Source organism: Cynara cardunculus (genome assembly GCF_001531365.2).
Source record: "Cynara cardunculus var. scolymus isolate 2C chromosome LG 3, CcrdV1, whole genome shotgun sequence".
NCBI classification, from domain to species: domain Eukaryota; kingdom Viridiplantae; phylum Streptophyta; class Magnoliopsida; order Asterales; family Asteraceae; genus Cynara; species Cynara cardunculus.
The window spans coordinates 4,187,132-4,203,282 of NC_037530.1; the positions used below are offsets into that span (position 1 = coordinate 4,187,132).

At 35.6% G+C, this 16,151-nt stretch overlaps 1 protein-coding gene across 4 annotated transcripts; it reads left to right on the forward strand.

Annotated features, from left to right (window-relative positions):
• Positions 1-773: 773 nt before the first annotated feature.
• Positions 774-15,268, forward strand: LOC112508871 (3beta-hydroxysteroid-dehydrogenase/decarboxylase-like). Of its 4 annotated transcripts, none has more exons than XM_025113678.1 (14): positions 774-874; positions 2,304-2,362; positions 3,077-3,331; positions 4,598-4,687; positions 4,827-4,960; positions 5,538-5,708; positions 5,996-6,121; positions 8,099-8,178; positions 9,845-10,043; positions 11,210-11,315; positions 12,555-12,729; positions 14,084-14,240; positions 14,438-14,504; positions 14,879-15,268. In XM_025113678.1, exons 3-14 carry the CDS (start codon positions 3,097-3,099, stop codon positions 15,031-15,033), a joined length of 1,695 nt encoding a protein of 564 aa, XP_024969446.1. In that variant the 5' UTR covers positions 774-874; positions 2,304-2,362; positions 3,077-3,096; the 3' UTR covers positions 15,034-15,268. The 4 variants fall into 4 exon arrangements, with proteins under 4 accessions (XP_024969446.1, XP_024969448.1, XP_024969450.1 ...); XM_025113680.1 differs by having other exon boundaries at positions 805-874; positions 2,304-2,380; positions 14,879-15,033; XM_025113682.1 differs by lacking the exon at positions 2,304-2,362 and having other exon boundaries at positions 850-874; positions 14,879-15,033.
• The last annotated feature ends 883 nt before the right edge of the window (positions 15,269-16,151 follow it).

Sequence of the window (16,151 nt, forward strand, 5' to 3'; positions counted from 1 at the left end):
CCGCCCCTAACCTAACCCCCCACCCCCACACCACTATTGTCGCATTCACAACTGTTACTCACCTGCACCTTACCCTATACCAATCCACCACTAAAAACCATGCCATTATTGTTGTCGTCATACCCACCCACTCCCAGCCCCAACTACCCAACCACTATCATTGTCACAACTATCACCCTGCCACCTACCCTTACCCACCCCATCGCCCCGCCCCGCCCTGTCTTGCCCTCACCCCTTACCCTATTCTAACCCACCACTAACCACCATACTATCATTATAGTCATCATAGGTACCACCTTGTCCCACTCTGCCTGTCCCCAACAACCCCCACCTATGGAGAGGGATGGGGGCAAGAGTGGTGGGGGAGGGGTTAGCGTGTGTAGGGTATGGACAAGGTGGGGTTGAGTGATAGTTGTGATGATGACAATAGTAATATGGTGGTTGGTAGGATGTGGACGGTGCGATGGATGAGATAGTCTAAACAAAGCCGATTGTTCTAGTTCTAATGAGAGATCTCATTCCAATTCTTACCAACCAAATGCGTACGGTCAAATTCCATCAAATTTCAATCAAATTCCTTTAAAATCAAATTCTTCCAAAGTCAAATTCTTTTAATAAATTTCAATTCAATCAAATTCCATTATATGAATCAAACATCCCTTGATATAAATTTATATAAATTGAATGAAAAAATTTAATATATAAAAAATTGGTTACATACAAATTTAATTTGTAACATAGTATACGTATCAAGTGAATTTTGGTGTAGATGCTCTGAAACATAAAATCGGTCTCTGCCCAGTTTCTTCCATCGTTCTCTGCAGATTTAGACGCCGCTCGAACCTAGAAGAAAATCACGAAGCCCAGATCGAAGGTACCTTTTTTCTTCAAATCGTTTCCTTCAAATCGATTTCTTCAAACAATGTTCTTGTTGTTGAAGAAATCGATTTCTTCGAATCTTCTGAAATCGAAATCGAACCTGTTGATATCTATGTTCTTTTCTAAAATCGGTAACTTCTTTTTCTAAAACCTGAAATCAAACCTGATATCCATCTTCCTGTCAAAATCTCATGAATGTAGTCTTCGTGTTAACTTCATGTGATGCCTGCAACTTCTGAAATTGTTGTCTTCTGGAAATCGATTCCATTCTTGTGATGTAACCTTCCCAGTAACATAACCTGAGAAAAAAAGCATGTAGTTGGAAATTTCTTAATGCAAAATTGGTATCAATCAGAAAACTTCAAAGAAGCAACCAATAGCTGAGATGGAAACTCTAGCACTTCTAAGTCAAAGCAAGGTTCGAGACTATAGGTGCTCTAGATTCAAAATTTGCAACTTCTCTTTTACCACATGTGATAGAAATCTCAACTTCGATCAATAATGAAAGAGAAACTTTGGATCAGAGGACATTCACTGGACTTCACATTAGATCACCCAAAATGCAAGGGGTTACACTCAAATGAGTTGCGAATGGATAGAAATGGGAAGGTTAAGGTTTTAAGGTTTTTTGGCACCATATACAGGAACTAGGTATCATTTATGAGAATGGGAAGACATTAGTCGTGCACCTACTAAGAAGAAAGAATACTTTAACATGAAACACTCACATGCTAGAAATATTATTGAGAGGTGCTTTGATATCATGAAAAAACATTCGGCTACATTACAAAGTCCTTCTAATTATCCATATAAGATATCAAGGGCGAATGATCTTAGCATGTGGTTTGCTGCATGATGTTTTAGGATATACATGGCCATTAATCCTCATGAAAATGAAACAATCACTATTTAAAAATATGCCTACTGGGGAAGAGCACTTTAAACCATCCGAGTTCATTGAACAAGAGTAATAATCGTGTTCCTATTGATTACAAGAGTTGTCTAAGTATTGACTATTGAGGACACCAAAATTCAATTGATGTTATTCAACATAATTTACCTAAATCGCAGATCTAATCCACCTAATTCTAGGTCGTATAAAAAACGACATATTATGAGATAATCGGTACGAATCTCAGCTATCAATTGTTGTGATATTACTTTTACTCTAAAAACGAAGTGTGGTTTTTTGTGATATCTTCTATAATTCTACTGCGATTAATTGGAAAGGAAACTTAAGAGGTTTCCAATTTGAAAATGCTGGCTAAGAGACTATTTTAAATTTTCCTAAAATAGTCTTTTCCGCAGCGTTTTCAATATTTTTTTGGGTATACTTGGTAGATGCACTGTGTGCATATGGAGTTGTATGTTTCACTATAAGTTATATTCCAAGGGAGTACAAATAACGATTTTGTTTTCTGCAGGTCTGTCATTTAGACCGCCTTTTCTGGCGGCCAAATCCCGACCAATCTCCAAGTTACAGGTTCCACGCTTTTGCACAGTTATAATCTTCTTCAATCTAGATATTTGCTTTTTTTTGAGCACGTACGTGAGCTTTGGAATTAGAACAAAACAGAATCTTGTTTCTGGAATTGAAATTGGAAACTTCTAAACTATTTTTTTTTCAATTAATTACTGTAGAACTGATGATATCGAAAAAATGACACTTCATTTTTAGAGCAAAAGTAATATCACACAAATTGGAAACTGAGATTTGTAACGATCATCTTATAATTTGTCATTTTTTATGCGACCTGGAAGTAGGTTGATTAGATATGCTATTTAGGCAAATTCATGTTGAATAACATCAATTGTTTTTTGGTGTCCTAAATACTTAGACAACTCTTGTTAATCACTAGGAACACGATTATTGCTCCTGTTCCAAGAAAAGAGCTACATTTTGATTTTCGATGCTAAAGATGCTTACTTGAACTTTAAAATTAGTAGCATTTCAAAATCTCAAGAGGCTTTGCTAACTAAGTTCAACGAAACACAAGTGGGATAGTGGTGGGGCTAAGTTGTAACTTAATTAAAAAAACACTGTATTAGTGTTGCATTAGAAAAGTATAAGTTTTGACAAATAGAGTTAGAATAGAGCTCTCTACTTTCCTGAATAAAGAGTTTGATTATCATGTAGTGAGTCAGTGTCAGGTCATTCTCTGTGCCATTTTCAGTTTATGTGTTTATGTTATTATAGGGGTAAATCAATTCTAAGAAATGTCTGCTCCACAAGAGAGGTGGTGTGTTGTCACTGGAGGAAGAGGCTTTGCTGCACGGCATTTAGTTGATATGCTGATCAGGTATGAAATATATTCTGTTCGGATTGCTGATTTGGCTCCTGATATTAAGCTCGAAACCCATGAGGAAAAGGGAAATCTTGGTCAAGCTTTACGATTAGGCCGTGCTCAATACGTATCTATGGATCTCTGTGACAAATCTCAAGTAAACAAAGGTAACTTGATTAGCTTTATTTCTGTTTGCTACAAGTAGACTTTTTATCTGGCCCACTTTTAGTTTTATCCCAAACTTTTTATGAGCATATTGTAATAAGATGCAGGAACCAAAAAGCAGCAACTTCTTCCATAAGTTGTTGCAGCATTTACTGAGCTTTTAAAGATAGAACCGGATAAGTTATATTATATGTGGCACTCTTAACACTCCCAACATTCAAACATATTATGGCTAATTCTCAGTCATTACGTGTGATGTTATGCTCTCAAACATGACTTTGATTAGCTCTTCAGATAATCATTGAGAACTTAGGGGTGAAGCAAGTAATTACAAGAGGTTATTAAGGAGAAGAAGAGATGCTACAAACTCTTACAGGGTTGTAAGAATGCAGATAACATGGATTAGAGAAGTACAAATAGTCCAAGGAAGCAAATAAAGCAGTAAGAGAAGTTAGTGATAAAGCCTATGAAAGTTCTACAAGAAATTAAGAACAAAAATGAAAAAGATGTATAATAATTGGCTAAGATAAAGGAAATGGAAATGTGAGAGTTACCTTACATTGACGAAGGATGACAACCTAAGGCTTTCCATAAAAAAACATGATGAGGTTACAGAATGATGAAGGGTTATTTTGACATGTTGTTTTGTGAAACTATTAAGGGGTAGTGGGGAAATAGATGATTCTTTTCATAGAAGGTTTGCACGTAATGTCAACATGTGAAGAAACCACTAAGAAATATGAAGAAAGCGAAGCTTTAAGGTCTGGTAGATAGAAGTTTGAAGATCCTTTTGAGAGGTAACCATATGGTATACAAGGAGTATGGTAGATGAATGAAGAGTACACTGGTCCCTTTTTACAAAACACAGAGGAGATAACTCAAAATAGTATGAATTATTGATGGACCAATCTATCAATCATACAATGAGACTATGAGAATGAGTTATAGGTATAAGTGGTGGGTTGGAAAAGTTTCTCAAAATCAGTTTGTTTTTTATGGTCGGATAATAGCGATAGACTGTTTTGTTGATTAGACAAGTCATGTAGATATATAAAGGACATAAAAAAGACTTTATACATGGTGTTTATCGGGGTGCATCATGTCATTTTGTTTTTTCTTTATTTACTTATTTTCTGGGAATGGGACCCTTACCGCCAGAAAGGGAAATGAAACTCCTTATATTGATGGAGGTGGGACTTAAAATTTAGATGTATGGTCGTTGCTTCTCAAATTTGACTTTGCATGCTGTGTGCTGTGCCATTTTGCAGCTTGTGAAGGGGCCGAAGTTGTTTTTCATATGGCTGCACCAGATTCATCCATTAATAACTACAAGCTGCATTATGCAGTCAATGTGCAAGGTAAAAAAATGACAATGAACATAATTCAGTTAATATCTGAGGTAGAAATTCCCAGATGAGAGATTAACTTTTGACGGCTATGGTAATACCTTCTCTTTTTAGCTTTATGCAATTTGAATTTCAATATTTGGACCTACAGGCACCAAGAACGTAATTGATGCTTGTACCAAGCTCAACGTGAAGAGGCTTATCTATACTAGTTCTCCTAGTGTGGTTTTTGATGGGGTGCATGGAATATATAATGGAGATGAATCATTGCCATATGCTGCTAAGGTATTGTGTTCGTAGGATTTTTAAATAAATTTTAGCAGAGAATTATGTACAACTTTGGATATCATTTGACCATGAATTCTTAGACTTCTGAAACCACTTTGGCATATGCGCTTCCTTCTTTCTTTTATTAGTTCTACAAGATAGAACCAATGCACTGTTCTCTGTCTCTCCATGTTAAGTAGTTTTAGTTCTTTCCCTATAATGTTGTTAGTCGATGAATCAATTCTCTAATACAAAGAGCATCTCTTAAAAGGATGTTCAGGACATAAAGGTTCTGCACTAGTATTATCATAGCTTGCAGTGGAGTAACCTTGTCATACTGATCCAATTTAAATCCCCATTGCTGAAGGAAACGATTTCTGGTTCCTTCTTATTTATTAATTGCTCTTCTCTTTTGCCTGTCAGCGTTATTTCTTTGTTTTCATAGTAGCTGAGTGCTGGGGAGGAATGTATATCAATGTGAAAACACAATGAATTTATCGTTGATTGTCTCCATTTCTCATCAGGATACTCGATCTTCAGAGTTAATCTATCTAGGAAATTTAGCTATGCAATAATATGTATTTTAATGTTTCAGCATAACGATTCATATTCTGAAACTAAAGCTGAGGGAGAGGCATTAGTTATCAAGGCTAATGGCATCAATGGACTTCTGACATGCTGCATCCGTCCTAGCAGCATTTTTGGACCTGGTGATAAGTTGCTTGTTCCATCTTTGGTTGCTGCAGCAAGGGCAGGGAAATCGAAGGTAATGAATTACTTGACTTTCTCAGTGTGAAATTAGATTGCAAGTTTATATAGCTAATTAGGAATGGGGTACTGATAGACTTAAGAATCATCTGCATGCCGGTCAATTAAAACGTTTTTGTAACCTTTAGGTGCATGATCTGTTATCAGTCTCAGCTGGAGTTCTAGTTGTTACTGTTACTCTGTCAGATCAGATTGACTGGAAAAACTCGGCTTCTTATTACAACGGAGCTGGCTAATTGGAATAGATTTTAATGTATACTTTGCTTTTGATTTCTGTATTACCAGTTTATTATTGGGGACGGCACAAACATGTATGATTTCACCTATGTTGAAAATGTGGCACATGCTCATGTATGTGCTGAAAGAGCTCTAGCATCAGATGGATCTGCATCAAAGAGAGCTGCAGGCGAGGTAATTTTAATCTGTCTTTTCAATTGGACTCTTGTCCGTAAACTAAGTTAATTGGATGCGATTGTATAATATCCACACATTCTCGCAATAATTTGTGTGATGCACACAATTGTACTTGAGCCTTTTTTATTTCCTTGTAATATCAATCAATATAATAAATCTAAATTCATGTATTCCAAGTTGAAAGTTAATCCTTTGCTTTAATAGTCTACTTAAAGCAGGTTAATTTTTTAAAAAGGAAGTCCCTTCAAAGATCTGCATTCAAGGGAAAAGTTTCCATCAATGGTGCAGAAAATACTAGAATTTAGTCTACATGATAGTTCAATAGTTAATAGTTATGATCGTTAAGTTTCCACTGGTTATGAAAGAAGGAATATTTCTTCATGATCAGGTCCTTGCATGGCATGTTCCAGTAGATGCTAGGTACCACAGCCATGCAAACATAATTTTGTGATTGTTGTGTTATTACTTTATTATTATATGCATGGAGTTGTATATGTAAGCATTTATGGATGTAATGGACTCCGTTGGTTACATTTCAAGTGAATTTAGAAATGCCTGCAGATTGTAAAGAAATCTTGCATTTGCTTGCTCATTGACGAACAGAAGTGATATACACCAGAATTTCTATCCTACAGGCACACAAAACAAAAAGTATACCAACATATACTGAAATTATATATTCACGGGATTGAAGGAACGGAAGTGAATTTAGAAGTACCCAGAAATTGTCAAAAATTACATCTTTTTGTAACATGTAAGGCAATATATTGTGTATCTGCAATTTGGATTCACGTTATATATTCATGAGATTAAAGGAACATGTCGCCAATAACTCCTCTAAGTACTTTGGCTGGTAGGTTGCAATTCCAACAGTTATATATAGCTACAATACTTGCCTCATATATTGTGCTAACTTGTACATGGAGGTCATAAGAAGGTGAACCATCATGCTGGACGGAAACTAAGTTTCAATTTTACTTGATAACATAATTGGGTAACACGCGCAAACGTGAGTCTTTGTGGACCCAACAATTGCATCTAGCTAGTAGATAGAGGGGCCAACAATTGTATGCCATTTTTGCTAAAAAGTGTGTATGTAACTTTCCTGAGCCATGTTGCTATCCAACTTTATCATTACATGGTAAATGGTGTGGGATAGACATCTTTTTACAAGCATTCAACTCTCGATCCTTAATGGTACAACTCATTTATATTCTTGTGGGGGTCTGGAGGTATGGGTAACAAAGGAGTGGGAGTGGGCAAGTAGAAAATTAAGAACTGCCCCCGGCGTGGGGGGAAGGGAGGAGATAGAGGGAACAAGAGGAAAGAGGTACTGAGAAGAGAGAAGAAAGGAGAGAGGAACCTTCAAGGGTATGACCTTTTTGTATGTTAGAGATAAGTTCCTCTATCTATGTCAACCCAGCATCTTTTATGCTCAGCAAGACCCATCTTCTAGGTGAATTAGAGGTATGGGACTTTAGGGGGTGAAAGGAAGATAGCTTTCTGTTAAGTCATACTTGTTGTGAATTAGACTCTTCTCTAAAAGGAGCTGTTTCAAAGATAGCTGTCAAGAAACCAAATCTCAGAAATATATTATGGAAACATGTGTATTGATATATTTAGAGCAACTCACATTGACTATACCTTATAGAATGTTGTCAGAATATGCTCTTTTGTTTACAAGGCTCTTCCTAATGCATGTGATCTCCTTTGGGCCTAAATGATGTATTTTGTTTGATGCTTCTAAAAGCAGAGGAAGCCATTTGGTTTTCTTTCTGGAGTTCGCAAGCTGATTGGTATCATTTTTGATAGTATGAATCTTTGCAGGAAGGAATACATAGTGGTTGCAAATGTGCATATCATGTTTTCCCACCTATAGTATATGTAAATGTGTTACCTGAGGAAAATGTATGGAGTTCTTATAGCTTTTCATTTTCTACTTGAAGGATTTACTATTTCAAGTTGTTTTTCCAGGCTTACTTTGTAACCAATATGGAGCCGATCAAGTTTTGGGAGTTCATGTCACTTATTCTTGTAGGCCTTGGCTATGAAAGGTATTCTTTTCTTGCTTTCGCTGTCATGGCATGTCCTTAAGCAGTTAAGCGAGCATCTGTTTACGAGAATATATATATATATATATATATATATATATATATACATACTGGTAGTGTTATACGTCTCTGCTATGTTTTATTGCAGATGTGTTATGGGTTATTGGGTTTCCTGGCATAATATCTCATTGTTCATTTGATTGATCCTTACACTGTAATTTCTATTTCTTATTACTCTTCACTGGACTTATCCATTCTTAGGAAAGAAAATATATTGCAGGTGACATCTAACAGAGTGTAATCTTTAGCCTTTTGAGGGAAAGAGAAAGCTGGACAGCTGAGGTTATGTACTGTATCACCGATGATATTGAGAGGAATGGATTATATACAATCATCTTTTTCATCATCAATACCTTGTATTATGGTTCTTAAAATTTACTTGCTTCTTCCCTGTMGGATTGTGTTATCTCCTGACTGTAAAGCTAATTCAAGCAACTTACTGATCTACATAAGAACAATAAGGTTTTCATTTTCTTGTAGGATGTCCATGTGCTCACTGTGTTTGGATAAAAAATGCATGTATGCTTGACTCCTGATGCATCTTTTTGAAGGCCACTACCTACCTATGATGGTCTTTATGAGGAAGCTCATGTTTAAGCGTTGACATCTTTCTAAGTTTCTGTTCTGTTCGTTGGTGATCATAGGTGGACTGAACATGGTTTCAGTTTTTAGAGGTTCATGGCAATGGATTGCCTTCTTGTTTAAATACCAAGTGTTTAGTCTCTTTGAGGCTTAAACATAGTATCTTATAGGGGATAGGATTGAGGTTCAACTGACTGGCAATAATAAGGAGAGTAGAATGTCTGTTTGTCATCTTCATCTGGATTGTCGTTGCAGTAGCTTAATGAATCCTAGGACTTGTTCCAATCTTTAAGGTATTTCAGGTTTAAAGGTAAATTCATGATGTAGAACCTAGTTGCCAACCCGACCTGATAAAGTTCATGATTGCAAATTCCAATTTTTAACTGTTTGGTGCTGACATAGAACATATAGAAATCACTCTGGCTATGTGCTATGTGATTGCTAATCAACTCTGTGTTTTTTAAGATGCCAAGTTGCTTGTCTCCTATGAACATGGCCTTTTTGGATACTTAAGAGAGGCTTGGTTAAGTTACAGAGTTACTGCTTGGTTCTCAAAGTTTTAGGTTCTATTTGTTTTGGTCATTTATTATTCACGTTTTGTTGGTCCCATCTATATGGTACGAGAGGGGAAGAAAATGTGACTGATTTCAACTTAGTTGAAGTGAGGGGAAATGATGGCACCAAGAAAATGGAGAATGTATGAAACGGGTGCAAATGAATAGTACCCAAGCTTTTTATTGATAGTATAGGACCATCTTTTTTGTGATTATGCTGTCTGTCTGGAATACGACCAATAATTGGGTTTCTATTAGTCACTATTACCCTTGAGGCTCTCTTGCGAGGTAGATTTGTTTTTTTGGGATCTCTGTTTTGATTAGCTTTCTTTGGAAATCTTTACTGGTGGGAGCTATTAAAACGGCTGAAGATCCCTTTCATTGTTTATTTAAATGAAAACAAGCATAAAGATGTATAATTGATTAGATTTTGCAGCACTTTATCTTTATTTCTGATTTTATGTAGTTTGCAGGCCAAGAATCAAGATTCCTGCTGCTGTCATGATGCCTATTGCACATTTGGTGGAGCGTACTTATAACATATTAGCCCCATATGGGATGAAGGTACCACAGTTGACGCCTTCAAGAATAAGACTTCTGACTTGCAACAGAACATTTAATTCTGGAAAGGCAAATGATCGTCTTGGCTATATACCAATTGTGCCCCTTCAGGTATGTTCTTGTTTCATTACTAAAGTTGGATTTGATACGCCTAATTTACATTTTAGCATCCTAATCGTTGCCGTCCTAAACCAATATTTGTTTTGCTGACTCAATCTTGAATCGGATGTCTGTAAGTTCCCCAGGAAGACCTTACTTACCTTTACTAGGTCAAGTCGGTATATATATTTCTTTTTGGTGTGGGACTCAACATGCATCAGGAGCACCTCAAAACTTTTGGGGCAGAGGCATCAACAATGCATTATTTGATTAATAAGCTATTGCACAAGGAGTGGTAAAAAAACACAATGCAAATAATGTGAAAAAGTCACCCACCATACAAAACATTCAAATGTGGGAGTTTGTAGCAAAAGTGTAGGAGTTTCACCTCCTGTGATGGGCAAATAGGACCTAAAACTTTTGATGGCATTTTAATTGGATATGCTCACCATTATGGTGCTTAATATAATTGAATCAATGATTATGACGATCTTTGTGCTTCTTGGGTTACTTGACGTATGCAGTCCTCTTGTTGTATCATAGATTTGCAACCCTTCTTTATTTTTGAGGCGTTTCTGCATTGGACTGATAAAGGAGTACAAATCTATGTTAAAAGTGATGATTACCTCGTAGATGAACCAGCAGAACATTGAACAGAAGCTTGTATTTGAAGTCTTAATAGCAATATGAATTGATATTTACCTTTTAATTAAACTAGTTGTGCAACCATTACAATGTTGCATATATTTGCCTATGAATATCCCAAATTGTGAGGATAATAGTATGGCAATACTTCCTATACACACACACATACAGGGAGGTTCAAATAAGAATGGTAAAAAAGTTGAGAATGCGAGAATAAATTTCCAACTGTGAGATGATTTGATTCAAGGATATGATGAACGACCTTACTTAAAATTCATTTTTTAATACTAAAAAGATTGCGACCTACCTTTTAAATAAAAAAGAGACGAAATAATCATAATTGGAAGCAGACAAATTATACAAAATAATGGGCATCTTATTCTCTATAATATGACATCCACTTTGTTATATTTTTTCATCCATTTTTTCGTATCTGACATCTTCAAACTTTTGACCATCCTCATTTGAACCCTCACCTATATTATTATTATTTCTATACAAAATATTGATAGAAGGAAATTGGGTTACTGCAGGAGGGTCTCAAAAGGACTATTGAATCATACCCAGATCTTAGGGCTGAGCTTTTGCCTAGAAAGGAAGGGCCTTCTAAAGCTGCTGTATATCTTGGAAACGGAATCGGTATGGATGAGAAAATATTTGCCTTAACCCATATTCTATCAATTTAAGTTTTAAGTTGCTTAAGTACATTGTTTATTTCATTGAAGAATTTGGTTTTCATGATATCTGGATATTTAATGCACCTTGGTTTCTTTAGTCTTCACCATAGCATTGCAAGTTAAAGTAAACAGCAGTGATAACTGGGTCTCTTCACCAAGTTACGTCGAGTTTAGTCCAACAGATTATTGCACTGACACTTCCTTCTAAAAGCGGGATAGATTCTCTCTAGGAGGGAAATTAATTTGCTCAATTCCTGCTAGTTTGGTAGGAAATGGATATGAAAGTTTTCTGGTTACAAGTTTCACGCTCATATACTCATTACTTGCTTAAACAAAGGATTCTCTACCACGATACATTTTCAACATGATCTCTACATGTTCCCTTTTTTTTACATCCACACTCCACAACGTATGCAAGCTGTATGTATATACGATTGTTGTCATGTAAAATCGAAGATTCTGGCTAGCAGGAATGAATTGCCATTGAAAGGTTTTAGTTAGGCTATACCACTCTTCTTCAGTTATATATGTTTTTGTATATCATGGAAGACTTCTGATCCTTGGTGAACCATTGATATGGTTTTAAAACTTAAAACCACTGGAGAATCAACAAATGCTTGCAGAGTGACATTTCTTTTGGGAAACAAATTCTGCAGACAAAAATTTACTTGTGGTTAAGAATAAGAGCGAAAGATTTATATATCCGTCGTGGTATTTTCGGTAAACAGAAGAGGCACAACCTTAAAAACCTGTTAAACTTTTGATTGAAAATGATGATAAAAATAGCCCCTTAAATGACTTCTCAGTGTGTTACTACATCACATTGTTATCCCCGACCAGAACACAAATCCATACAGCTCGTACTACGAGGGCCTGCAGTGAACAGAATACCCTGTAGATTGGGTAGGGGGGAAGTTAAGTTCAATATCTATCTCAGAGCAGAGAGTGCTTTGGGRGGGGGGGGGGGCATGGTCGGATTGTACACACAGTAAGAAACTCACTGAGAGGTGGCTAGAGATGCTTATAACCTCATATGTTGATATTGATGATTATGATTGTGATTCCTACTTCTGCTATGATGTGAAATTCTATAAACATTTACATAGGTTCTGAATGATTGTTATGAGATTATGCTGCAACATTATCAATGGTGTTCACAGTTGATTTATTTCTCACCTTTCTGACTCTTAACATTTCGCAGTTGCGGACATACTTCTTTGGAGAGATACAAAGCTGACGTTCACCGGGATGCTCGCTTTGATTGTATTTTACGTCAGTTTTGTATTACCTGGAAGTACCATGATAACTGCAGTTTCCAAGGTCCTCATGTGGGCGTCAATCCTTATATTCATTCATGGAAAATTGCCCAATCATTTGTAAGTATCACATCCCAATATAATGTTTGACATGCCAAAGCTTAAACAAGGAGGATTTTTAGCTTCTCTCGTTTTGTGTTACTGACTTTGTGTTAATTGGATTCTTTATTACAGTAATATTTGGGGCATGCGGAGAGAAATATATTAGTTTGGGATGAAGTAATAGTAGAATTGAAAACAAATATGGCATTGTGTTATTTTCTTATTAGTCTTGAGAATAAATTGGAGTTGAAGACAAACATCACACCATTTTATTTTCTTATTAGCTTCTGATTTAGTTTAGGAAACATTTATCAACTACCAAAGCTGGTGGTATCACATGCACCCTTATGACTTGGCAACCAACCCTAGTGTGGTTAGGATAACTTTACCCATTTTTTAGCTGGGGCGAGAAGTACCACCTAGTAGGGTAGTTGGTGGCATGTTCACTATCCAGCAGGCTGCTTTTTTCTACTATTGTTCTTTATTATAAGAATTTCAAGCTTGAATGTTTAAAGGTCCAGTGAAGTAAATTTTTTCTTAGCCCAAAGACATCAAATGGTGAACATATTTTAAGTAGCATTACAAACATATACACATGGTTAGGGTACCCCCTGGCTCAGGTTGATTTCTATGAGGTCTGCTATCTTTAAAAGAGCACCTCAGAATCCTGCATAGATGGGTGGGTGAGGTAGACTAATTCAGGTTTCTAGCACCTGAAGGATCAGTTTTGTTTTATATCTGTGGAATTATAGATACATTCTCATGTTATAAGTCCTGACCTACAGTTTCACAGACTATCCACTAGATTGAGGAAGTGACTTTTGTAAGTGCATAAACCAAACCAAACGAACCAGTGAATCCCACATGGATAGAGCCTGGGAAGGGTATGATGGACACCGACCTTACCTCTACCCAAGGAGTAGAGAAGTTGTTTCCGTGAACATACCTGGTTTGTGAAAAGGTTTTGAGAAAAAGGATTTTGCAGACAAAAAAAAAACAAAAAGAATTGTTCCGAAAGTTTGATAAAGAAAGAGATTAGAAATAATAATGAAGTATAAAAGAAAGAGATGAAGTTTAGAACAGTTGAAGAAACAGTAACATGCACAAATATAAAAACACACAAGGACATTTAAGTGCATACGAGAGCGTATGATCCACTAAACTAACTAAAGATTGTTGTCCATCCTAGGGCTTTGCTACCACTTACTCACCCTTTACCTCTCGACCCCTCTAAACTAACTAAAAAGGCAAAACGATTGTACGAAACCACTAAACTAACTAAAGAAACAAAAAAATTGTTCCAGAAGTTTGACAAAATTGTAACTGCATGATAGTTTTAATTGTATGCTAACCGCAGCTTCTACTGGTGCAGAATGGGATATTCAGTCGAGAAAATTCCGGAATCAAAGTTTCAGTGCTCGGAAGAAATGTCCCGCAGAACTGCTCTATCAGTGGCTTCATCGTGGAATTGTGCAGTAAACAATTTAAAATCTATTTCCAGTGGGCATGACTGGACGCTATTCTTCAAGGTACTTTCATTGAATGCATTCCTTTGATCTTTAATTGGATTCATTACATCGAGGTTTATCATCTCTGACCGCCATTTGTATATATCAACGTCATTGCTACATCACAACCATCAAGACGCTCTGTGGTTCCCAAGTTCATTCTTTACTTTCGGTCTCTCTTAATATCTTATGAACTTCGTTGCTTTGTTCATAAACAGATGGCTATATCTCTCTTTATTGTAAGCTGCATTGGATCCATGTCCCTGCAAAGCTTTTTTCTAAAAGGTTCGTACAATCTTTCTCCCTCTCTTTTACGTATGCACGTGTGAGGGCATTAGTGCTATCTCGAACGTCTTTATGCCTGCATCTTCTTCCAATTTTTGCCTCGATGAAAGTCATTCAAATTTCAAACAGAGTTTACACTAGAACAAAATCGACCTTGTTGGAAGCCAAATATGTCTAAATGTTCTAATAGACTGCTTCATAAGAGTTCCGGTTTATAAAAACATTAGTTTCGAGTCTACAGGATGTCTCTATTTTGTTGTTGTTTAGGTGTTTTAGATATTTGACCAATAGTCAGACACCTCCATCAAACCATATGCCCAAATTCGAACCACATGTTGAATACCTTTAATAAAATGTGTGTTATTTCGTTGCAGTCGTTCCCTTTAGCTTTGTTGTGTTCTACATTTACGATCAATATGAAGACGAAGTGGACAGGATTGTTCAAACAGTTATCCCAATCGAACGCTTATCAAATCCCGACTTCTTAAGATTATTGAATCCCTTCAAGCCGCTTGACAAACAGCATTAGTCGATCGTTGCAAAGCCATTTCGTTACGAGAGACAGATGAGATGGATGTAGGCAAGTTTTTCCGTTACTGTTGTTAGTTGTGTTGATTTGATGATGATCTCTTTTCCCAGAAACAGGGATATGGAAGTATTTTTAAGTTGGATCTTTTTCTGTTTATTAATGCATTTTTTTATAATAGATATCTAATGACATGGTTGTTCATTTTGATTCAAGAGAAACCTTAATTATTCCGACATTTGAAGAGTAGGTTTTGATGTTATCTTCTGAATTTGAGTTATATATTTTATTTACAGATTTGAATTAATACAAACCCATGTAAACTGTCCAAAATACCCTCACGTGACTAATACATGACGACATTTAACGACAACGGTAAAAAAAAAACCCAACAATCAAGGATGAAAAGCGTAACAAAATACAAACTACAAGATTATTGGCGTAAACTATTGAACTTAAGGGTGCGTTTGGAACACTGGAAATGATAGAACATGACAGAGATCCCTGTTCATGTTTAGCATTACTTTTATGTGGAACAAAGTGGAACATGTCTGTTTTACCCCTATCCCATGGAACAAGGTGGAACAGATTTATATTTTATCAATATATATAAATTCAAAATGAAACTTAATTCTTTTCTAAAACATTAAATAAGTCTATTTTTTTTTACATATTATTCATTTTTTAAATTTTATTTATTATATTTTATGTTTCTTAAACTTTTATTTTACTGTCATCAAAATATTATTTTTATACGATTTTTATAATTTTATTAATTTATGTAATTTATTATATATTAATAATAAAAAATAATGTTGAAAAGAGATAAAAATAAAAATTGAAAGCTACATAAACTTTTTATTTGGTGTCATTTTAATTAGTTTGACGAAAACTTCAAATGATATATTTTGTTATAAAAATTAATTATTCTATTATAATTTAATAAATTACATAAATTAATTAAAATATACAACTTATCAGGGGTAAATTGGTCATTTTACTTATTCTATTCTGTCCAGTTTTATCTTACCAAACATTAAACAGTTGTTCTATTCTGTTCTGTTCTATCATGTCTTGTCTTATCTGGACACCAAACACACCCTAAAAAAAAAACCGAAGTT

Excerpts from the sequence above, each read along its gene's own strand:
- LOC112508871 (XM_025113678.1), top strand. The coding sequence starts at position 3,097 with ATGTCTGCTCCACAAGAGAGGTGGTGTGTTGTCACTGGAGGAAGAGGC. Across the intron at positions 6,122-8,098 it reads CAAAGAGAGCTGCAGGCGAG|GCTTACTTTGTAACCAATAT; the intron begins GTAATTTTAATC and ends TTGTTTTTCCAG. Across the intron at positions 10,044-11,209 it reads TACCAATTGTGCCCCTTCAG|GAGGGTCTCAAAAGGACTAT; the intron begins GTATGTTCTTGT and ends GGGTTACTGCAG.